General features: G+C 39.6%; 1 protein-coding gene across 9 annotated transcripts in view; it reads right to left on the bottom strand.

Annotated features, from left to right (window-relative positions):
• MYO1D (myosin ID) overlaps positions 1-25,967 on the bottom strand; it is a 350,018-nt gene that overhangs the window by 227,066 nt on the left and 96,985 nt on the right. For all 9 annotated transcript variants that reach the window (XR_005017834.1, XM_036837322.1, XM_036837323.1 and 6 more), the window contains exons 2-10: positions 22,668-22,876; positions 20,585-20,678; positions 17,979-18,144; positions 15,690-15,743; positions 14,412-14,507; positions 10,382-10,498; positions 8,518-8,721; positions 3,885-4,030; positions 3,691-3,805 (exon numbers count right to left, since the gene is read on the bottom strand). Coding sequence is in view for 8 of the 9 variants with exons in the window: in XM_036837322.1 (XP_036693217.1) it covers positions 3,691-3,805; positions 3,885-4,030; positions 8,518-8,721; positions 10,382-10,498; positions 14,412-14,507; positions 15,690-15,743; positions 17,979-18,144; positions 20,585-20,678; positions 22,668-22,876 (1,201 nt within the window). In the remaining variant the exon portion in view is untranslated. The remainder of the gene's footprint in view (positions 1-3,690; positions 3,806-3,884; positions 4,031-8,517; positions 8,722-10,381; positions 10,499-14,411; positions 14,508-15,689; positions 15,744-17,978; positions 18,145-20,584; positions 20,679-22,667; positions 22,877-25,967) is intronic.

Below are 25,967 nucleotides of genomic sequence, written 5' to 3'. Positions count from 1 at the left end.
ACACATGGGTCTGACTCAGGAAAGCTGTAGTACCTCATTTGAAGACGGGCAGCTTACACATTTTAATCTTGTGTGTTGATGTGTCCCACCTCATTCAGGAGGTACCTGAACTGCGAGTTGTCCCCACTACCTCCTGTAAGATCGACACACTCACAATAGAGTATTACTGTGTCTCATGGATCCCTGTTCAATGCTTTTTAAAATCCAAGGGCTCATGCCAGCTATCTGTCTGTGGCTTTCAGCTCCATCCCTAGTCTTCCAAGTCCTCCTCTGTATTCCATGGACTGAAAGTCTGCAAACTGGGTGGGTTTTTTTGGCTTCCTTTTTTTTTTTTTTGACTTTTTTTTTAAAAAATGGGATTTATTTATTTATTTATTTATTTATTTATGGCTGTGTTGGGTCTTCATTTCTGTGTGAGGGCTTCCTCTAGTTGTGGCAAGCGGGAGCCACTCTTCATCACGGTGCGCAGGCCTCTCACTATCACGGCCTCTCTTGTTGCGGAGCACAGGCTCCAGACGCGCAGGCTCAGTAGTTGTGGCTCACGGGCCTAGTTGCTCCGCAGCATGTGGGATCTTCCCAGACCAGGGCTCGAACCCGTGTCCCCTGCATTGGCAGGCAGATTCTCAACCACTGCGCCACCAGGGAAGCCCCCAAACTGGGTGGTTTTTACTTTGTTTTTTATACTTTTCTGGTTTGTCTAAATCAGTGATTCTCAACAGAGGGTGACTTTGCCCCCCAGGGGCATTTGGCAATGTCTGGAGACATTTTAGGTGGTCATGACTAGTAGAATGCTACTGGCATCCAGTGGGAAGAGGCCAGGGATACTACTAAACATCCTACAAAGCACAGGACAGACTCACAACAGTTATCTGGTCTAAAATGTTAGTACAGAGATGGAGGAGCCCTGGTCTAAGTATTTACTTTTATTGTGGGCACTTATTACATTTCTCATTATGGAGAAAAGTTATTTCTATCTTTGGAAAAAATATCCTTAAAATATTCAAAAAGCAGGAACTCTGTAGTAATTAACAGCTGAAATCGTAGACTTTGCGACTATGGAATTAAAGATTAAGTCTTTTGTGCCAAGAACAAAAGAATTAAGTTCCCCAAATTCCAACTGTCTAACTAAAAGTGATTATTAGTCTTTGCTGAAGAGTCCAGTAGCTTCTGGTTCACAGTTTAATGTTGCTTCAAACACTGCTTACAGTCGTGGTTTTCAAACTAGGTTCTTCTGGCAACCTGGTATTCCCAGGAGGTTTCTTAGCGGATGCAGGGGACAAAGAGAGATGAGAGGGGATGGCTCAGGGGCACAGGGCTCTGGGCCTCCCATCCTCACTCCAAATAGAGCAGCTTTGTGCCAAACAGAGTCAAGTTCTCAGCACCTAAAGATGACTTGTAAACTACGGCACCAAAATCATGTAAAGGCGAATCAATTAGGGAGACAAGACATTATGAATCTCTTGGTGGAAGTTCACATACCACCTATGAAGTAGACGGTGATCCTGACACCAGTCAAGACTCTAGATCTAATAACCAATGTACAGGACATATAAGGAACAGAGAAACAGATTAGGTGACACCTCAGGAACCCCATTAGCAAAATCCAGACAGTGGGCAACTCTAAAGAACAAAAGATTGCAAGGAAAATAGAGAGAGAGAGAGAGAGGAGAGAGGAGAAAATCGATGGATGTTCGAGAGGCCTATCAACCAATCACAACGTAAGTAACTTATTTAGATCTAAATTCAAACAAACTGTAAAAGCAAAACCAAAAACTCTAAGACAACTGAGGAAATGTGAAATGTGAACACTGGCTGCATATTTGATGACATTAAGGAATTACTGTTAATTTTTTAGGTGTGATAATGGTGTCGTGGCTATTTTTATAAAAGTCTTTATCTTTTAGAGAAACACACTGAAATATTTACAGATGAAATAATGTGATGTCTGAGATTTGCTTCAAAATAATCTGGGGGTGAGTCGGGTACAGATGACACAAGACTGGCAATTCACTGATAACTATTAAAGCTGAGTGATGGGTACAATGAGTTTATTATATTGTGATCTCTGCTCTTACGTATGCTTGAAATTTTCCATAATAAAAAATTTTTTTAAATTAATCACTATGTTCTAAAGTTTGGAGTTTTTAAAGGAAATACTTGCCCAGAATGGAGATTCTAATTTGGGGACCCGGGCTGTATTCAGTAACTATTATTTTGTAGTGAGCTTTCTGTTACCTCTAGGTCACATTTTTCTTGGTTTATTTCACTAAGAATTGTTTTAAAGGGCTTTTGCTCCTTTTTCAGATGTTTGAAATAGTCTCCTGCAATTGTTGACTTTTCCCTTTATCAACTATGCCTGTGGAATTTGATATTCTGATTGTTAAAGGATATTTTGGACCATATCTCTGAACCACATCTGAATAACAAGTTTTATGATTAAGTTTGCTATAAAAACCTAAGCCCTAGTTATAGTTGTGTATTATGTTATGCAACAGATTTGTTCTAAGAAAGCTGCATATAAACGTAATTGAATTGAATTACATCTTAAATATGCGATGAGACTTCACTCTTTAAATCAAAACTGTAGGTATTCCTATTAAAAAGTAATAATACACCCTTTGCTTTATTTGTAAATATGTAGAATTCATACTACTATACTTGAACAAAATTGTTACAGTATTCTAATATTTAACACACGATGGATGGAAGGCAAAGAAGAAATTTGAAGCAGGAAAGCTAGTTATTATATCAGTATCTCCTTTTTCTGAATGAGAGGAGATGGAAAGTAGGAAGATGGGAAGGAATATAAAAATAATTTAAATACAGCATTTCAAATAGCTTTTTACTGCTTACATTGGATATCAAAATACAAATACGGACTTCATTATCTATACTATTTGGCAAAAGGATAAACACAGAAATTTATGGAAACTCAAGTTTTTGAATTTTTCATGTCTGTCCTCAAAATTGTTTAAAAATACAAATTTCAAAGAAAATTACAGGGTCCCATTTCTATCGTGAGCAGGAGGTCTAATTGTCATGTTTTTAGCTGTGATCTGTGGTATTGCACCCAGCATCAATCATACTGTCTGGCTGCATCTTATCAGACTAGTGACAAATACAAAGTTCACAGAGAGCCAGGAGAAGAGAGGTGATAGCTGTTGTGTGACACAAAGGAAAGTAAATGGAAATCAAAGTTAATACACCTGTTTTCATGCATGGGTTTCAGGGAATATGAACCTCATTAACCAAAGACAATAAAATGCCACCGGGCTTACAAAGTAGGAGAAGAAAAAAGGAGAAATCAGAGCAAAAAAAGAAAGAAGGAAGGGGAAGAAACTCAATTTGGAAGCAAAGTTCAGCCAACTGAAGGCATAAGTTGCTGCTCTGAATAACTTATAAATGATGCTAAACTCTAATAGACAGATGTGAATCAAAAAACTATGTGGTATCAGCTGTAAAGTGAACATAAGTTTACCGATTTTTAACTCAGCCTTTTCTGGGCACCAACCAGACAGTCGACCAAATTAGAGAAATCCCACCTATCAACCCTGAAAATGAACTGTAATATTTCAATACCCCAAAAAGGAAAGCTAAGGTTTAGGTGTTTCAAGGACCCAAGAAGATCAGCAGATACCCAAGATGCTAAGAGTTGACGTTATCGTGAACAGTCTGTACGAGTCCACTCACGTGCTTCCAGGGGATCCCTTCCCGCTGGTACTCCTCCTGTTCTTGCTTCAGGACCAGCTGAATAAACAGCTGCTGGAGCTTCTCATTGCAGTAATTGATGCAGAATTGTTCAAAGCTGCAAGAAAAGGAATCAATTAGACTCAAACAAATAAAAAAAATAAACAATAGGGTTTTCAGTATCTTATCTGGTTTACCTGTTGTTGTCGAAGATTTCAAAGCCGTAGATATCCAAGACACCAATAACAGTGTTCTTCCCGTGGATGGTGGTGTCAGAGTTCTTGACCTCAATAATATCATTGATGCGAGAAACAATCCAACAAAAAAGGCGCTCATATATGGCCTGTGATGAAAATGACATCGTAAATTCTTGCCCATTGGAAATGCGTCCCCTGTTTGGATTTGTGATAAGTTTTAAATTCCTATTGAATTAAATTCCTATTGACCTCCTCCTTACCGTTTAGCATAGCTGTTAATCCTCTAAGCTGAAAAATGAGAAATGCACATCATCTGTTTAAAAATTATACGACGTATGCATGACGTTTGGAGTTTTAAGAGATTATTATGGGTCACGACATGTGTTGTATTCCAACAACATTCCTTAGGTGTGTTTCTGTGCCCTGCTAATACCAATAATTTGCCTACTGCCTCGTATAAGTCACTTCATTGCTTTATTTTAATCTCATCAACTATAAAAAGCAGAGAACCAATGAGTTCTATGCCCTATGGATTCTAAATATATGAACATTGATTTATAATGCTAAATAAAGATCTGAGCCAAAAGGCCACCATTTCAAATTCCTTGAGAATCAAATACACAGTCAACGCATAAGCATACACACGCAAACACACACAGGGACAAAGGCACCACACACTCACACGCATTCACATCCTGACACAAATGTGCACTGCAGTGTCACATCTTTAGAAAACCTTTCCTTAACATCTCCCTCCAGCAACCCTCTCTCTTCACCTACACACATCTATACACATCACCTCCATTCCTCCCCTCCCCCTCCCCCCTGTACGCTTCCAGCCACTCCAGCCTTCACTTCTCTCTCATGACTCCATTGAAATGGCTCATCAAGGACCCCAAGCACCTCTATATGGACCCTTTCTTGTACCTCTATAGGGACATCTTACTCAGATACTCAGCATCACTCAACCCAATTTCCTACTCTTGTCTTGAAACATTGGGCTCTCTGGGATTCGTAATATCACACTTTGTTTTTGGCCATGCCAGGTGGCATGCGGGAACTTAGTTCCCCAACCAGGGATCGAACCCACGCCCACTGCAGTGGAAGAGTGAGGTCTTAGCCACTGGACTCCCAGGGAAGTCCTGAATCCACACTTTCTTCATTTTCCTCTTATTTCACTGGCTGCTCCTTCTCGGTGACCTTTAGTAGGTCTCCTCCTCTACCTGATCTCTAAAAGTTGGAGCTCTTCCTAGTCCTCTTCACTCCCTATCTCTTCCTCTCTAAGTCATTTCATGCAACATTAAAGAACGGTGATATAATATTACCCCTAAATGTATCACCTGAATGCAGACCTCTCCTCTGAGCTCCAGGCTCCCGTGTCTGACTGCCTACCCGATAACACTCTTGGATGTCTCACAGCTGTCTCAAACTTATGTCCTGTCTGGACTATTGATCTTCCCACCTCCTAAAACTGTTCCTACCCAACTTTTTTTTTTTTAATTTAATGAATTAATTTATTTTTATTTTTGGCTGCGTTGGGTCTTTGTTGCTGTGCGTGGGCTTTCTCTAGTCGCGGTGAGCGGGGGCTACTCTTTGTTGCATTGTGCGGGCTTCTCATTGCGGTGGCTTCTCTTGTTGAGGAGCATGGGCTCTAGGTGCGCAGAATTCAGTAATTGTGGCACACGGGCTCAGTAGTTGTGGCTTCGCGGGCTCTAGAGCGCAGGCTCAGTAGTTATGGTGCACGGGCTTTGTTGCTCTGCGGCATGTGGGATCTTCCTGGACCAGGGCTCAAACCCGTGTCCCCTGCATAGTCAGGCGGATTCTTAACCACTGTGCCACCAGGGAAGTCCTTCCTACCCAACTTTTAACCATAAATAAATAGAAACAGAAACTTGGGGATTCATTCACTCATTAAATGTTTGCTGGGTACTTGCTCTGTGCAGTTTGTGGGAGATACTGTACCAAGTAAAATGAACATTGTCTCTGTCTCCAAGGAGCTCAGGGAGTAGAGTGAAGGAAAATCACACACACACGTGCACACATGCACACAGATGAGGAGCATGGGATGTGAGGAGACTTCAACCTGTTCAGTGTTCAGAAAGGTCAGGGATGGCTTCTCTGAGAAAGTGGGCTGAGATCAGAAGGATGGTAAGAGTTAACCAGGTGAGAGGGGAGAGAAGAACAATCCAGGCAGAGGAAACAGCATGTGCAGAGGCCCTGTGGCTGGAAGGATAAAGGGATAAAGACAACATGTAAGGCCTGAGAGAAGTCTAATGTGGTAAAGGGGAGAAACGAGTCTGGAATATGGCAGGAAATGAGACAGGAGAGGTGGGTTGGACCATGTCAGAAATTATCCTTGATTCCATCATCCCCAGAACAACAGGTCCTGTGGATTTTATTCTCCAGATACAGTTTGTCTCAAATCATCCTCTTTTCCCCATTTCCACTGCTACTTTCCCTGCCCAAGCTGCTATCATCATCCTCCTGGATTACTGAAATATCCTCTTAATTGGTCTCTTTGCTTCCACCCTTGCCCTACCCACTGCCCCATAAGATTCTCATACTAAGGTCAGAGCCCCATAAGATTCTCATACTAAGGTCAGAGCCATCATTTTAAAAATTCAAACTTGATGACATTGCCTCTGCTTAAAATATTCCACTCTCCATTGCATTTGGATAAATTCAAATTCCTCTGAAGACTAAAAACCAAGCAAGAGGTTTACAAGAGTAAAAAATGGAATATGGAGCAACCTAATCAACCAGCAAACAAGAAAAAGAGAAAATGTAAACTTGGGAAAATAAAATATTTGCCACATGGATAACAGACAATGGGTTAAAGTTATGAGCTCTTACAAATGGACAGTAAAAAGGTAACAGCCCCAAAGAAAAATGTACAAAGCATATACCCAAGCAATTCTCAGAATAGATGTAAATACTTTACAAAAATAGGAAAAGATGCTCAAATACACTAGCGATGAAAACTAAAGTAACAATGAGGTATCACTGCACACCCAGAAAATCAGTCACTTAAAGCTTCAGATCGGGGTGTCCTTTGACCTGCTCATTCCTGGGAGGCCATCTAACTGAAATAAAAGCACTGGTGTGTCAGGAAAGATGGACAAGGATGCAGCATTGTTTGTAGTGGCAAAAAAAAAAGGGAACAAGGTGAATGACATAAGAGGTGGATGGTTAATAAATTATGGTCCCATCACCACACAGACACTAAAACAATGGGTCCATCCATTGGCTTGAAGGGGACTTGCACGAAGCATTATCGAGTGAGGAAAGCAAAACGAAGGGCCACAAGAGGGGCCTGTGCAAGCGAGGGGCCCTGAGCTCCCCGGTCAGTCAGCTTCTGCTTTTCTGAGAATGTTTCTGGCAGCGATGCTCACAGCCATGGGGTGTTGTTGAGACCGTGATGGTCAAAAAGCGCCACTCTGGTTTCAAGAGGCTTAACCTGCTTTCAAGGAACGTCTGAACACCTCCTCATAGAATTTCACTAAAAATGAAACTGAGATCAACACCAGGCTGTGAGATAATAGAAAATATACCGGTCTCTGCCCCTGGTTCCTAGCACAGAGCTCTTGAAACCCTTGTAATTTCCTAAGTGATAAGAACACTCGGAGTTTGTGACCGCCTGGGGGGGTGGGATGGGGAGGGTGGGAGGGAGGGAGATGCGGGAGGGAGGAGATATGGGAACGTGTGTATATGTGTAGCTGATTCACTTTGTTATAAAGCAGAAACTAACACACCATTGTGAAGCAATTATACTTCAATAAAGATGTTTAAAAAAAAAAGAACACTCGGAGCATCTCTTGTTCTGATATTGGTCCTGGACCCCATCCCTGACCCGGGGCTCCTAAAGCCCTTGTAAATTTCTGCGTGATAAGAGCATTAGGAGCATCTTTACTCTACTGAGGTGACTCTGAGTGGGCTCCTAGCTGGGGGCTGGGTACCAGGAAGACCAAGCCACGATCAGAAGCTTAGAACTTCCAGTCCCACCTTTCATCCTCCAGAGAGGGAAGAGGGGCTGGAAATGGAGTTAATAACTGACCATGCCTACATGAGGAAGCTCCATAATATCCCCAAAGTACAGGGCTTGGGAGCTTCCCAGTTGGCGAACACATCCACACACTGGGAGGGTGATGTACCCCAACTCCAAGGGGACGGAAGCTCCTGTTCTCGGGACCCTCCCAGACTTTGCCCTGTAAATCTCTTCATCTGGCTGTTGGTCTGTATCCTTTATCATATCCTTTAATAACTGGTAAATGTAAGTGAATGTTTCCCTGGGTTCTGTGAGCCACTCTAGCAATTAATGGAATCCAAGGAGGAGGTTGCTGGTACTTCCCACCTATAGCTGGTTGGTCAGAAGCACAGGTGATAAGCGTGTGTGTGTGTGTGTGTGTGTGTGTGTGCGCGTGTGTGTTGGGGGACAGACTTGCGGGACTGAGCCCTTAACCTGTGGGATGTGATACTATCTCTGGTAGACAGTGTTAGAATTGAGTTAAGTTGTAGGACACCCAGCTGGCATCACAGAGAGTTGGCGGTGTATGGAAACACCTCCTCCCCATGATGTTAGAAATTCTGGTACCAGAACCCTCGCAAGGCAGACACAATGCCTTTAAAATCCCACCTTAGCGAAGGCATCCCTGCCGTAGCTGGCTTCCTGTTCTGTGTGTTGCTTGTCGATGACATCACGACCCGTAGCCACCGTCCGGTAAAGGAGGGCTTTCTCAACCATGTCTGTCTTGGTGGACAGCAATTCTGCTATGATAGACACAAGCCTGCCATTTTCAATCAGAGGCACGTCACCATCCACTACAAACTTTAAATTTCCCTGTATCAGAAGAGAAAAACCAAGACACACCACTTCCAATGAGATTCTGAAACACGATGTCAGGGATATATTTGCTAGTTTAAGAGAGAACTCCAAGGGACCTTGTTTGGAGCGCCTATTTTCCTAAATACATTAATATCTCAACATATAAAAACCTAGTGTTTTATGCATTTTTTCCTCCCCCGACACTCATCTGTATTTTAATTTTCAGCATATGTTTTTGATGGATGGAAATTTTACATTTTTATGTAGTCAAATCTATGACTCATTTGCTTCCGGGTTTCTCTTTCTTTGGTGTTTTACTTAGATCATTCCTACTCTGAAGATTTTATGAATATTTAATATTTTCTTCTATTCCTCATACAGCTATTCTTACATTTAAGCTTTTTATCCACCAGAATGTATGTTGGTATGTGGTGTAAAGTAAGGATTTAACTTTATTTTTTCAGATGGTTAGTTGCTCCGACACCATTAATCGAATAGTCTAGCTTTTCCTCCTGATGTGAAATATCACCTTTATTACATACTAATTTCCACCAAGTTTTTGAGTCTATTTATATTCCACTCATTCAATAAGCAATAAATACTTATTAGCCATCTACCAAGTGTCCAGCACATGAACTAATCTGTTGATTAATCTGGTGCTGAATTTATGCAGCAAGTTTTAAAGTACTGTGGCTTTTACTATCATTTTAAACCTGGTGGAATTAGTCGTGCCTCCTCTCCCCTGCTCCCCCTACCCTACTACTCTAACACATTTTATTCGACCTTCTTACATGTTTATTGCTCTAGGTAAATTCTAGAATCATTACGTCAACTGAAAAACAAAATTCCTCTTTGGATTCTGAAGGATTATTGTTGCACCGTATTTATAAACTAGTTGAAAGAATGAGACAATTTAGAATGTTAAAGTCTTCCTAGTCAGGAACATTTAAGAGATTGTTTATATACTGCTATATAATATTTTTCATATAGGTCCTGTGTATTTCTGATTCACTTAGAGTTAAATCTCGCTGCAGGAAAGTGAAAGGTCGTTTTTACTCCAGATTTGTATCCATGTTGTCACTCATTTATTACCAGGTTACATGTTCATTATGTTTTCAACATCTCTAATCATATAGCCAGTAATGAAAGGACTCCGACCGATGGTTCTTTACTTCTAAGGTTGGTGTGATGTGTGGAAAATAACCTGTGCATAAGTGGGCCAGGGTGGTCCGTGGTGTTGGCTGCAATGAACTGGATGTGCTTTTAAGCCAGTCATTTCCAATCTATAAAATGAGATAATCAAAATTCTAGTTCTAGAAATCTATGATTCTATGTTTCAAATGCCTTTAGAAATTTGCTCCGTTCAAAAGATTTTAGCTTATCCCACTGGTGGTCACATCACTGCTGAACTCTTTTACCTTTGAAATTAACCAGTTCGAAGTCTGACATACCAGGAAGGCAGTGAACTAAAGCCACAGTCTCAAAACCCACAGTGGCTTGGAAAATCCCTCATATTATTATAACACGTTGGAGGAAACTACAGATAGAGTAATTTCTTCAAAATGTCAGAGGAATTTTCTCTACATAAATTACTTTTTATAAAACCCCAAACCTTCTGAAAGAACATCCTAGTCCCACAGGGAGGCGAAGAATTCTGAGAGGCGTCCCCACTCACCAAGTGAAGAATAGCACCCAAAATTTTATACACTGTTTGAATCTCCTCGGGTTGGAAGCCGATGACTTTCATGGCGTCAGCTACTACTTTGAATTCTGCAGCATCATTGATAGACGACTAGGAATGAAAACAGGAAACTGAGGTCACAGACACTGCATGTGAGCATTAACATCCAAAAACTATGAGACTAAATTCAAGTGTAGCCACGGTCTTGATGCCTTTGGAGTAAGTCATTGAAGGGATGATGGGTATTCAAAGAAAATAAAAATGATTTCAGGGGTGGAAACATAACGCAGCACCCACAATGCCCAATTGTGAGAGTCGCCGTCACCTAAGACAAGCACCAGGAACATTTCTGGAAACTTTGGTGAGGAAGCAAGTCCTGAGCTGGCTCAGAGAAGCTCCAGGATGTGTGGAGGAAGTGGCATGAGATGTGAGACCACAAATGGAAACTCTGACTGACGGAGCCTCCGAGACATATGCCTAGCTACTGTCGTCTGTGGCTTTCTGTTCCACAATTAGTCTTGTCCAGGCTTGTAACAACACTCCCACGCTTGTACGGTCAGGCTTTCTACTCCACAGGTGAGGAAGAGCAGGCCTCCCAAAGCCAAGTGGCCTGCCTTGATCATTCAGCAAGCTAGTCTGGGAAATGGTCTGGGACTATCACTTCACTTTTTCAGGCATTCAACAAACATTCAGCAAGTCAGATCTTTAAATGGCACAGAAGTGCTGCTGTAGAATAAATGTCTGTCCCCTGACCCCCAAATTCGTATGTTGAAATCCTAACCCCCAAGGTGATGGTGTTAGGAGGTGGGGCCTCTGGGAGGTGATTAGGTCTTGAGGGTGAAGCCCTTATGATGGGATTGGTGCCCATATAAAAGAGACCCTAGAGATCCCTGGTCCTTCTGCCCTGTGAGGACACAGCAAGCAGGCACCACCTTTGAACCAGGAAGCGTGCATTGACTCTGCAGGTGCCTTGATCATGGACTTCCCAGCCTCCAGAATTGTGAAAATCAACTTTTGTTGTGTATAAGGCACCCCAGTTTATGGTATTTCTGTTGTAGCAGCCCAGCTAGACTAAGACGGGGGTTCAAAGATAAATCGCCTGCCTTGAGGATCTGTAGCCCTCAGGTTGGAAATACAAGCGTGTCAATAAAATTTACAATAAAGCAACGGTAACTGCCTATCTTAGCAGTTTTCCCAAAGCAGCACCTGCGGAGGGCCTGATCTCTTCCTTGGTGAGTTTCTGCTCTGGCCGGGACACAGAGACCTGGCCAGATGCTCACCTGCTACGGAAGAGCACAGGGAGGGTTCCCCTCTGCCTGATGAGCATGTGGTCCTCTAACGTCCAGGACACGACCAGGCAAGCTCTTCCCCCTCCCAGTTCTCTGAGTGAGACAGTTAACCTTGTCAAGTCTCAATTCCCTCGTGGGTACAATGGGCATAATAATACCTTTCTTACAGGGTTGTTGTGGGAATGGAATGAGAATTTATATAAAGCACCTCCCTAGTTCCTAGCACATAAAAAGCACTCGAGTATCAGATATTACTATTATTAGAAGCTGTAACCATGTCAAAACTGCAAAGAAACCAGACACAAAGTCTACGTGTCCTACTGAGGAGAACTGTCGGCTGCTTACCTAACAGGCATTCCCCAGCCCCATTTCTTTCTTGTTGATAGAACCCTGATTTGTTTACCCCTCTCTGAGTGCACCCGTTCTTCAGGATTGGTGCCAGCCTCAGGAGGTAAATCTTCATTGGTCTAAACAAATCACAGGGACCTTATTCCCTTTACCAAGTGATTGGTCAGCCATGGGCATGTGATGCCATTCTGGTCCGTAAGACATGAGGTTTCCCTAGCTTATCAAGGGTTACGGCCAGGAACGTTTCCTCTGCCTGTGACTCCTAGAACTGCTGCTGCCATTTGGGGACCATGAGGAAAATCAGCTGTAGCAGACGAGCCCGATCCAGTGAGGATGGCAGAATTGGTAAGTGGGAGAAACAAATAAACGAACATCTGGGTCCCTATCAACATTGTTAAGGCACTGAATTAACCACGTCTGGAGCTGCCCCATCCTAGGGCTTCTTGTTATGTGAGATAACCAAGTTCCTTATTGTTTTTGGTGACTTTTAATTGGGTCTTACCTTACCTGCAACCCACAGGGTCGTAATTGTACATGAGTCCTATATTTTAGAATAGCTAAGTAAAAGTATGATACACAGAGTGCAATACTTTATAATTACTAAAATCATTCTATTAATTTATATTTGTTTACATGGGAAGATATTAATGATTATATTATAATATAATAAAAGGTTTATTTCATCAGGATTTATTATATGATTCCATGAATAAATATATACACATAAACTGTTATCAACAATTATCTCTGGATGGTGAGCTTTGGCATATTTTTATTTCCTTTTGGTTCATCTTTATTTTAGGCTTTGTCTGTGATCATGTATTGCTTCTTTGTTTTTACTAGAGAGGCAGAAAAAAAGGAGGGGGAGGAATAGGAATGGAAAACTTTGATGGAAAGGGAACCTAAGCTAAATTTAGCTTTGAAAAAAAGGCTAAATGTTTATTTAATACTTGCTTTCTGTGGGGCTCTACATGACCGGGCCAAAAGCCACTTGGTCAATAAGACAATTTGATTTAAAAAGAATATTTTCAGTCACTGGCTTTTTAAGTGTTGATTTTACAATCCTTTATACATCTTTAAGTACCTCTGACCTATTCTCAGAAAGCTGGAGTATTGCCCTCTGGTGTTTTGTTTGCTTTCAATTAATTTTCAGGCAAACATCCTGTTCTCAGATGACTGTAAAAGTAAAAAATTCGTGCAACTTAAATTTCAAACAATGGAAAATTAATTGCAAAACCCTAAATATCATTTATTTATATGCACAATAATAAAAATACCATTAAACAAGTAATGCAGATATAATTAGCTTAAGATGAAGAGCAAAAATTACCAAAAAAAAAAAAAAAAACCACCTCCCACATCTAGATTCTTTCCTTTTATAAATTCTTTTATATTTCCCCCAACTACAAAAGCTGTGCATTTTTAATTATAGAAGAAATGTGAAATGTGGAAAAAGCAGAAGAACACAAATATCCATAATCTCATCCATCCAGAGTAAACAAGTAAAACCCTGGTCTATTTCCCTCCAAATCTTATTTCATGTATGTGTGTATGTGTATGTGTGTGTGCGTGTGTGTATGTATGTGTGTACATATATACACACACACACACCTTTCCCCCAACAAAATTGGATAACACTGCAATTACTGTTTTATAACCTATCATCAATAAACTACTATATTACTAGGATTAGCTATAAAATGGCTAGCAGAAATTGTATTATATATATAGCAGAAAACTAATTAGAAATAAAAGGGCAAAAAGATCTGCATATGTGTGAGCAAGGGCTTACATGCAAAGAAAGGGGAAAAAAATGGAAAAAAATTGAAGGCTGAATAGAAATGCTCCAAGGGTCACAAAACTATTTCTAGGATACATCAAAATCATTATTGGAAAAAACAGTGAATGGCAATCTTTGACATCCATTTTCAACCACAGTGCTATCTATCTATCTAATCTATCTATCTATCTATCTATTTATTTATTTATTTATAACCACAGTGCTTTTAAACTTTCTTTTGTCTTACCAACTTGCCTTTGGCCAAATGATATGGTACCTTCTTTTGCGGTGGACTTCCTACTTGTAACAATATTTTTATAGTGTCAAAATAAAAGTAATAGGATTAAAAATTTTTAAAAACCCCACAAGATCATAAGAGAGAAACTTCTTTCCTATCAGATGGTGATAAAATACAGTAATGGGTTATTAAGCAAAGTTATTGAGTCAATAATATATTGAATCTCCGTCCCTGAGAATTTTAAAAATAGAATAGAATAAAAGAGCCATTCATTTGCCTAAAGGCAGCAGGCTGGACCAGATAATTATTTAATGTCCCTTCTGATTCTCTGATTCTATTTCTGAATCATCTCAAAAAGGAAACTCTTACCTTTAATTGGGCTCCCACATGGATGTAGTTGTAGGATGAAAGGGATTTCTGGAGATGCAGAGAGCGGAGCATCTGCTCTGAACCTCCTTGGAGTAGCTGAAACATATTTAATTAAAAATAAGTTAGCAAAATACATCCTGAACCCAACACACCATGTATTCTTACTGGTAGTCTAGCTTTTTTTCATTTTCTGGGCTAATTCACTTAGGTCCTCCTGTTTCTAGCTTTGAGGATTTTTTTTTTTAAACCTCGAAGGCAATGGCTTCAACATCATCAGTGATGGACAATGTTATACAGTCATGAGAAAATTACTTAAAAAAGTCTTAGCCCTTTCACAACATAACTGGCATGAAAGGTTTTGCTTTGACTGTGGCCATTTGTAAAACAGGAGCTCGCGCTCTGTGGTGGTCACGTGCTTAGCAGCCTTGTTATCTGGACAGCATAGGATTATGTTTCAAATTCAGAAAAAGTCAATATTGCCTCAGAACTAAGAGGTGTCAGCAGCCAGTCATATGTTGAATCACACTGGAAACAAACAGCTTTTCCTCATCAATCTCTATATCCCAGGAAAGGACAACTGGGTAACCAGGACTGCAGTGGTGGACAAAGACAAATTCCAACACTTTCACTCAAGTGCGGAAAAAGTTACGGGTTCTTGAAATGAACAGAACTCTTATATTTGGTAGAAAGCTAGTTTATTGGAAACATGGCGAACTGCCAACAAAAACACAAATACAATACGCATAGTCCTTCTACATAGAACGTGCATTTTAGAAGGCAATACATTCAAATCCTCTATATTAAACTGCACACTTTGGTTTACTGAGAAGATGTAACTATTGGATTTTTAAAATTGATTTTTTTAACGAAAACAACCTGAATTTCTATTCCCATCTCTGGAACACCCCAAAATGGGAACAAAAGCTTCAATTCAAAAATAAGACAAAATTAATTTAACATATTCAGAATGTACCATTTCAAAAGCTTTTAGGGTCATTAAAATGTTACCTACACTGCAAAGAAACACAAGGGATGCTCAACTAAGGCAGGCGTCTGGTTGGTTAACCACCTGCTAGCTCTTTATAACAGCCATGCTCGTCAAGTCTCTGAAGAAGCCCACGGGGTAGGGTGTATGCATGTGTGCACGCATGTGTAACGTGTTGTGGGCCAACGGAGGCATGGGAGGCACAGGACAGGAGAGAGCCCCAAATAAAAACATCCATTTCCTGTACAACTGAGCAAATGGTTGATTATCTATCTGCATAACAGATTACTAACCTGATAGAAAGAATGAAAGCTTCTTTCTCCTGGCTGTTGCACAATCACTCTAGACTAAAAAAAAAAAGAAAAAAAGCACATTAAAATCATTAATCTGATGAGGGACATATATACAATGGAATACTACTCAGTCATGAAAAAGAATGAAATAATGCCATTTGGAGCAACATGGATGGCCCTAGAGATTATCATACTAAGTGAAGCAAATCAGAAAGAGAAAGACAAATACCATGTGATATCACTTACATGTGGAATCTAAAAAATAATACAAATGAACTTATTTACAAAACAGAAACAGACTCACAGACATAGAGAACAGACTTGTGATCTCCAAAGGGGAGAGGGGTTGGGGGGGGATGGATTGGGAGTTTGGGATTAGCAGATGCAAACTATTATAGAATATATAATATAGAATGAATAAACAACAAGGGCCTACTGTATAGCACAGGGAACTATATTCAATATCCTGTGATAAACCATAATGGAAAAGGATATGAAAAAGAATATACATATATAACTGAATCACTGTGCTGTATGGCAGAAATTAACACATTGTAAATCAACTATACTTCAATAAAATAAATTTTTAAAAAATCACTAATCTGAGAATGTACTCCTAAAAGAAAGTGAGAGCCACTTTCCCAGGGAATCCTGTATCAACAGTGCACTGAAATGTCCTAAAGACCACACAGATGGGACCAACCTAAAACTAGATCTCCTCTATGGGGTTTTCTGTGCAATTTTTTGATAATTCTTTTTACTCTTTTAAAAACAGAGTTCCTTAAACTTTCTGAAAATGAAACTATTTTGATTTTTTAAACCTAGAGCCTAAAGAGGAAATTTTTTGGGTGGGGGGATTGCAAGTGGGGAGAACAGGAAGGAATGTTTAGGGAGGAATATTCTCAACATTCCCTTCCTGAGGGTCTGCTGGTATGTCAAAGAGCAATGCCTTATATCCTGTAATAAAGTGAGCTGAACAAAATCCATATACAGAGACCTCTGCTTTAGATGGTTTCAAAAAGATTGCTCTTAAGAGAGGACTCAAAATGTATGTTCATTCAAGAGGATTCTTTTGATTTGAGCATGTACATAAAGTGAAGCCATGAAACATTCTGGAAAAAAGACTGATAATAACTGGCATTTCCTGTCATTTTTCAACTGACTCTGATAAAACAAGATTTCCTTAACAGTTTGACTTCAATTTAACAAACAAAAATAAGATTTATATGGCATTCTGCTGCCATAAAGATTGCTATGGTGTGATTGAGATGGAAAACACTTAACTGAGAAGGCATGTCAGTTCAAATCTGAGTACAATTCAAGGTGAAGACTTAACCTAGTAAAGTTCAATCTTAACTGTAATAACCAGGCGAATCTACTCAAGATTAGTTAGGACACAACCTCTCTGGCAGTCCCAAGAGGAGAGTTTTAACTGGAATCTTCTACAAATTGGGCCTATCATTCACATGGGCAGATAAAAACACACTCTAAGTTTTTACAGACCAAATGCAGTATGCTTCGTAATTAGGCTGTAAGATCACAAAGTACATCTATGTTACTATAAAGCAGTGAGCAAAGAGAAACTAGAAGAAAACGAGATTGCCAATCAATTAAAATAAAAACATGGGAGGATGTGTAGAAGGAGTAGTAGTGATTAGTCCTAGATAGGTTTTTGTTAAACCTTACCCAAAGTTGGCCCCCCCTCCCCCCACCTAAACCTTTACCTACAAAGTCTACAACTTTTCCCAGGTTGATACTGTAAGTGCTAATAAGAGATCACAAAAAGAGATTATTTTGCCAAAGAAAGCTAACTGAGGAGCAGGAAGGGACAGAGAACAGGATTAAAAGCTACTTTGGGGCAATGAAAGAAATTCTATTAATATAATCAGGTTTTTAAAAAAAACATTCAGCATTAACAGACTCATAGATACAGAGAACAAACTGGTGGTTGCCAGAGGGGATGGGGTTGGGGGGATGGATGAAATAGGTGAAGGGGATTAAGAAGTACAAACTACCAGTTACAAAATAAATAAGTCACGGGGAGGTAATGTACACATAGGGAATATAGTCAATAATACTGTAAACTTTGTATGGTGATGGATGGTAACTGGTCTTACTGTGGTGATCATTTTAGAATGTATAAAAATACTGAATCACTACATTGTACACCTGAAACTAATATTGTAGGTTAATTATAACTCAATTTGAAAAGACAATTCTAGGGCAAAAAAAAAAAAAAAAAAAATCAGCATTTGCAAACATTACCCTCAGAAATTAAGCACTTTTTACCTTCTCCAGTAAGTAGTTATTGATATGTCCACCAATAGGGTCCCCCTTGAAATCAAAGTTGATATCCATGTATTTTCCAAACCTGCTTGAGTTGTCATTGCGGTTGGTTTTGGCATTTCCGAAAGCTTCCAAGACACAGTTGGACTTAAGCAACATGTTCTTCACTCTTTAACACAGATAAATGAAAGTCGCTGTAGAAGTTTTAAAGGCTGGGACTTTAAAGAAACTAAATTTCATTAAAAGACATGCAAATTTGTGTACAAAGATGCTGACTGTAACATTGTTTGTAACATCAAAAAATATACATATTGCAAACAACCTAAATGTCCACCAATAGGGATGGATAAAAATAAATTTTTGTTTCCCAGTATAATATGTAGGGACATAGAAAGATGTACAGAATATATTAATGAATGTGAGATGAAGTTGCAAAATAATATGTATTGCAGGATTTGTGTGTGTGTGTGTGGGGGGGGGGGTGCATGTGTGTGTGCACACACACACGTGTTAGTAAATGCTTACAAATCTGGAGGGGACAGCACACTTCACTATGGTTACCTAGGTTGATGGGGTAGGTAGGGTGGAATTTCAGGGAACTTTCATGTTTTACATCATGCTGTAAATTTTAGTTATTCTTTTAAATGAACATATTTTATTTACATAAAGAAAAATCTTAAAAAGAGATGTTCTGAAAAGAACGGGTGATACAGAAAATGACTCCATTTTTTAAAGTTCTTGCTTATAAAGCCTAGTGAAATTTACTGCATTTGGTTAATACATCATAAATGTGGTCTTGATTAGTTTAGAAACTGCTCGTCATTTCGTCTGAAGCTGTACAGACTCTCTCTTTGGTACCAGGTATTTAAGTCATTCTTTATTCGATGAATGCTTACTCTTTATAGAGCAGTCTCTCCCAGTGGATATATTTTAACTTCATTCTAGTCTTTATGCCTTTGTTTCTATTTCACTGACAAAATCCCTCTTATATGGGCATATCGCCGAAATAACCTGATGTACCGGATCCCCTGGTCCTTCCACTACCACTGTTAAGTGACCCTACAAATTTATCTCCTCACGAATGAAAGTATACTTATAATTGGGGCAAGGGAAACTGCTTGCTTATGGTAAATAAAGGAAAGTGTCTATAAAACTGTGGTAAGATATGCTCTTAAAAAACCAGTAAATGGGGCTTCCCTGGTGGTGCAGTGGTTAAGAATCCGCCTGCCAATGCAGGGGACACGGGTTCAAGCCCGGGTCCGGAAGATCCCACATGCCGCGGAGAAATTAAGCCCGTGCACCACAACTACTGAGCCTGCGCTCTACAGCCCGCAAGCCACAACTACTGAGCCCACGCACCGCAACTACTGAAGCCCGTGCGCCTAGAGCCTGTGCTCTGCAACAAGAGAAGCCACTGCAATGAGAAGCCCGTGCACCGCAACGAAGAGTAGCCCCCACTCGCAGCAACTAGAGAAAGCCTGAGCACAGCAACAAAGACCCAACGCAGCCAAAAAAATAATAATAATAAAAAATAAATAAATAAACTAGTAAATGTAAATATGCCTTACTCCACTGTACCAACTGGGTTTAGAAATAAAATTTAGTTCTCAGCCAGTTACTCTCCTCAGCTCCAAAGGAAATTTAAAAAACTTACTTATATCCTTGTTCTTGTCCTATTAGGTTGCAAAGTCAGAATCAGAATTGGGGATGTATCACTATTAAGAAAAATACCTCTTTTGACCTGGCAATCTAGCCCAATTCTACCCATGCAGGGTAGTCTAGTCCAAATTCTCTGCTTTCAGACCAACCCAGCTTCCTTTCTCTCTATTCATAAAACTGAAGATTGAGATGTATATACAGAATGTGACTCTTCTGTAAATAAATACTGACCCTCAAAGTAGCAACTTTGGAAAGCTCTTGCTTTTTCCTCTTCAAAAAGTCCACACCACATAAGAAAGTCAAGTCATGTTGCTTTATAGCCACACTTCCTACTTTCTTTTTTTTTTAAAAAAACCCATCCCTTCATTCCTTACATATTTACTACGTAAATACCACGTACCAGACACTCTGCTGAACACTGGGCCCCAGAAAGTGCGTACCTGCTTTATCACGCATCTTGCTGTGAGCAGAGCATGATGTGGCCTGAAACCCGTTCAGGAAATGAACCCTATTCAGAGCTTCTAATACCAAGGTTCTGCTTCTAGCAATGATGGAACAGCATGGATCTGCCTCCTAGAGTCCCCCTTTCACTCTAGGGAGTGTAGAACACAGTTTAGAAAAGATGCTGGTAAAGTAGAAAGAGCAAGAAACCTGTGTGAGCTTGAACAATACAGCTACCAGTAAGTATAACATCTTTGCTGAGCACACATAACACTGAAGGCAGTGGTGATAGACTAGAATCACCTTAGCAGTATCTTTCTATTAAAAACAAATATAGAAATCGAGGGATATAAATAAAAGTACAGAGACAGTATGCAGGAAGGGAATCAAAGTAGTTTAACCATTAATAAACACTCCATGCATATCAGAGTTTAGGCCTAACCTAGTCAAGTCTGTATAGAAAATGAAGCTCCAGTGAGAACTTCCTCCCGTTGTTAGACTGCCCTTACCTTTCAATCTCCGCTCTCTGACTGGGGTTGGTGATGGCCGCAATGTACTGCATGATGTACTTACTGGCTTCCGTTTTACCAGCTCCACTTTCCCCTGGGGAAAAATTGTGCAAGGCTTAAGATCACAACTTAAACCAAGAGGAATAATTTTTAATAGAATAATTTCAAGTTTTGACATTAGTTATTCATTTGAAATCCCTTATGTTTCATTGTTTGGTTTTTTTGGGGTTTTTTTGAGTTATTTCATCCTGTCTTGATATGGGATTGGTTCTAACAGGTCTGAACATGTTGAAAAAATTAAAACTATTGTAGAAGCAAAATAACAGATTACAGATCAAGATTTACTTAGTAAAAATATCGAGGGATAAAACGTGGTAAACTAATTCCTTAAAGTCTTAGTACTTAGTGACTCTGAAGTCCATTGGAAAAGAAACAAGAAAGTGACAAACAGTGGCCACGGCAAAACTCATATAACTTTGTTTTCTATGGCAGAGTTTTAAAAAATCTTAATGGGGATGAAATAATTTTTTCAGAAAATTAGAGAAATTTTAGTGAAAAAACAAAACAAAAGCAGCAAGCTCCAGACATATGGTGTCACAGAAAAAGCATGACAACTGACATAAGGAGGGGAAGAGGGATAAGTTTATAATTATCAACCCAGATTTTTAAATGTTTATCCCTTGTGACCCAAAACTCCACTTGTAGAATTTTATACTCTAGAAATACTAAAAATACTAATATAATCCAATGATAATCTTCAAAGGTTTTCAGACTATTTCTGCAGACTACACTATGTGTTATAGCTAAAATCTGAAAATAATATGCCCATCAGTAGAGGATTGGGTAAATAAATTATGATTCAACTATTCAATGGCATACTACACAACTGTTAGAGAATGCACTACTTCTATAGGTACTCTAATGAAAAGATGTCCACTAGACATTGTTAAATGGAAAAACAAGTTATGTAATAGCAGTTATAACATAATTCTATAATTCTATATTTATAATTACATATGCATGTGTGACTATACATATTTGCACACACAGAGAAAATGTTTAAAAGGATAAATGCTTTATTGTTCACAGGCGTTACTGCTAGAATTTTGGGGGGGACAAGGTATTCAAGGGAAAGGGACTTTTTGCTTTCACTTTATACACTTGTAAAATTGCCTCCCCCGCACCCCGCCACCTTTTACAATCAGGCAATAATACTGCCTTCAAAATTTGTTTTAATAAAATGTAGCCCTAGGATATAATTCTTCAACTCCAACACTAAGTTGCCTCACTTCTCTGACCCTTAATATCCTCATCTGTGAAGTAGAAACACAACTGTCCTACTTACCAATCAGAGAGCTGCGCTGATAACCAAAATGGAATAAAGATCACCAAAGCCTTGTAAAAGTATAAAGCCACTCATGCGAATATGAGGTATTATTAGCACGAAAAAAAAGTCCCACAGTTTGGGAGAGGGTATCCTGGGTCAGTGGGCAGGTATTTTCTTGTTCCCAACTCACTACACAAGATTCCTTGAAGAGCTCAGCTTTACACAGAGGGCTTGGCTCCTGTACTTGGGCACCCAGGGTCTGTCACCTGACTCCCCCTCTGCGGCCTTTAAAGCTCTGGCCCCCAGGTCTGAGAGCCTGTTTCCAGCCCCCAGGCCTCTGTATGTCCCTGGTCACTAGCTCCCGTTCACCAGTCTGACTTGGAGTTCATTCTTCCTTTTTGGTACCTCAGGATTTCATTTTCCTGGTTTCATTCTGTGATTATTTAAAATAATTTTTGTTACATTTTTATCCAGTAGTTTTCCGTGTTTGAGATGGGAGGATGAATTTCCCATGTCATCTCAGTCTACAAAATTGACCAGAAGTCCATCCAAACATAATATGTAATGTGTAAATGAACCAAGATTAGCAGATGCTCAGAAATGATAGAAATAATCTGGCATTACATTTTTTTTTTCTCCTATAAAATTATTTAAGCTTTTAACTTCAAAAGAGACCTAATCAATTGTTCGGACCCTTGAGTACCAAGTCAGTTAAATATATATTGACCTTGGAAGTACAGGGAACTCCTTAAATACCTGATATCACAATGCAAGTGTCCTTTGATCGCCTCTTCATGGCCTTGTAAGCAGCATCGGCGATGGCAAAAAGATGCGGAGGTCTCTCGTACAGTTCACGCCCTTTGTACTGCTCGATTGTGTCTCTCCCATAGATGTTCAACAACTTGTAGGGATTCACAGAGACAACGACTTCTCCAATGAATGTGTAGATGCGCCCTTTTTCAAATCTGCACAGAAGCCAAAGAAAAGGAAGATGGAGCTGTGGTTATACAGAGATGCTATTTCTTTCCTGTGAGTCTCTTATTTCCAAGAAAATCCAAACATCCCAGGAACTATTTCTGAACTGACATTTCACGGTTCTGAGTTTACTTTTAGAGATAATGCTTGAGGCTGGGCTCCTTTGGATGCTGCTGGTAGAAAAGACCAGTAGGGGTTATAAGCCAAGAGAGAAGAAAGAATTTAATATTTTGGAGGCTGGGGATTTCCTAATTTCCAAAATACAGAAGGGTAAGAAATAAAAAGAGTTGAAGACAACCTTAGAGCTCTAGGAGGAAAAGATAACAGAAGCCAGAGCAGGTCTTGAAATCCATTTAGTCAGATTTTCAGTTGTAAAGAAAATTGTCCAAATACGTTTATTTCTTCTCCCTCTTGAAATCCCACTAAAATGTCAGTAAAGGAATAAAAACAGCAAAATCCATACCAGAGAGAATGGTAGAGGAGGCATTTCTGGCATAAATCAAATTCACTTTTTAAAAAAATGACTGCCTAAAATTCCACAGTGCAGATATACCCTTATTTATTCAATCATCCCCCCATCCTTCCTGCTCTTATGAACAATATTGCAGAAAGTACTCTTGGCACATAATCTTACAAATCAGTGCCTTTATTTCTGTGAAACGGATTCCCAGGAATGGGATAGCTGGTTGAAAGGTATGTGTATTTTAAAAAGTATAACATGATCCCACCACTCACACATATAAGAAGCTAAAAATCCACCCTGTATATATATATATGATATGTATATAAATTGTACATAAATATATTTTGTAAATGATTACATGAGCATAGAAAAATATGGAAGGCTGCATATTATGTCTTACGTATTTTTAAATACATACAGTAGGGTGATGAGGAGGAAGGCCATGTGGGCAGTTGGAAGAAAGCCAGAGGAACTAAGAAAAAAAAGAGTAAAAAAAAAAAACCCAGCATACATATGACTCCAATTGTGCAAAATCATGTGACTATATTTGCAAAGAAAAAATTCAATATAAAATTTAGAAAACCCATATATATTTACCATTGATACATTAACTCACACATATAAACACATATGAACCAGAGCGAGGCCAACACCCAAATGGACGTTTCTACACAAGTGGCTGCCACTACACTCTCCACCTGCCGAGAGGCACAGGCACAGAGAGCTTGCTTCCAAGAGCTGGGAGAAGGGAGCACCAGGGTGGGAGAATGCTGGTCTATGGACAGCGGCCGGGTCTCTGAGCACTCCTGTTGTAGAGTCAGTGCAGCAGAGAAATAACTAAAGCATTTGAGAGCAAAGGGCAAGACCCTTAAACTCCCTTTACACTGGAATGAAGGCTGTCGGCTATAATTAGGAGTGGAAACAAATATGCTGATAATGTCAACAATAAATTAAGACCAAGATTTTTATCAAGTAGTTAGTGTATGTTTAAATAAGAGTTACTGACCACGTTAAGGCTTTCTGTGCATTTTTCTCCTGTGCTTTTCCAAGGCATCCTCCCCATTGTTGGACAGAAAGTTTACATGCTAGCTAAATGCACCAACCCTGGAATCCTTGACACCTGAGTCCAAAGGCTCACCCTGCAAACTTAAGAGCAGCGAGCCTATGAAAGCTGCTTACCCTCCATGAGTTTCAGCCTCCTTCACCTGTAAAATGGTGATAATTATACCCGTCCCTCCCTCTGGCATTGAGTACTTAAAAAAAAAAAAAAAAGCAATTAATCTTATGCATCCAATTACGTTCTGCATGAAGGAGATTTTTAATGAATGCTTTTATTTTATTAACATTGCTACGAAAAATCACAGCAATCCCTACACGCGAGGAATTAATGCAGTGATCCTAATTCGATTCCCTGCCTCAGCTGTCAACCAACACAAGTCACAAGCAAAATGTCTACATAACTCATGTTCAAAGACCCACAAACATAATAAGAAGCTAAGCCTTTCTGGCTTAACCTGAAAATTTGAAGGACATGCTCGATAGTTATCTTCAAAGATAAGAATTGAAACGACAAAATTCTTTAGCTTAAAAAACACTGTCCAAACAGAAAAGTAAAGAGAAGGAGAAGGATATTAGGGAAAAAAAATTGCCTCATGAGTCTGGAACTCTGTGACTAAGAGACAGCAAATAACATATGAGATTACAATGTTGTTCTAAGACTCCAGGTCCATCCAATCATGTACTTTCTCTGAAATTCCATTTTATTTCAAATAGAATGTTTTGTTTATCAAAACTTCTGAGCATCTTTGTAAAACACAATAGGTAAAACCATCCACTGAGTAGCTATGAACTTGAAGACAGTGGCAAAGGCTTAACAAAATATGACATTAAATACAATGTTTCAGCAAAAGTTTGGTTGTTAAAGACGAAACTTTCAATTCGGTTAGGTCTCAAAATCACCACTAGATGGTGTCAGCATACACCTTAACACCAACCCAAGATTTCCGTTTGCTTTGGAGAGCCTCAGGGTATGAAGTAAGCAAGCACTTAGGTAATCCTCACCTCTTTGGTTTGCCTCTAGGAGGAATGTCAGTAATTATCCTAGATGACAAATGCGTGATACCATCTCTTACAAGAGACCAAGGAAGGCATTTCTAGGACCTCTGTGTGCAAACCTTTTATGACAAACTTTTATCACTCATTCTGCATAGTTGAAATATTTCAGGTTTCATAAATTTTATAATTCATTATTCAATATCTACTTTGTGCCAGGCACTGGGTGTGACCCTGGGGATTAAAAAAGGAATAAAGAACAGTGAAGTATTACAAATAAATAATAATGACACAGTGTGATAGGTAAGATGCTAAAAGCAGGTACCATGGTGGCAAAGAAGATCACGACAAACTCCTTCTGATATGGAACTCTGAAGGGTAATATACAAACTACAGTAGGGCACACAAGTCTTTTGTGTTCTGGCCTCCACATTTCTCTCCCACTGGACCCTCCTAACTCCACACACTTCCACACATCAACCCCACTCCCGCCCCTCCAGCCCATGTCACTCTTGCTCTCACATTAATGAGCTAGTTCCAGTTCCCAAGGCCACCATGCCTGCATG

Source organism: Balaenoptera musculus, chromosome 20 (assembly GCF_009873245.2).
Source record: "Balaenoptera musculus isolate JJ_BM4_2016_0621 chromosome 20, mBalMus1.pri.v3, whole genome shotgun sequence".
Lineage (NCBI taxonomy): Eukaryota > Metazoa > Chordata > Mammalia > Artiodactyla > Balaenopteridae > Balaenoptera > Balaenoptera musculus.
This window is presented reverse-complemented; position numbering and strand designations above follow the sequence as displayed.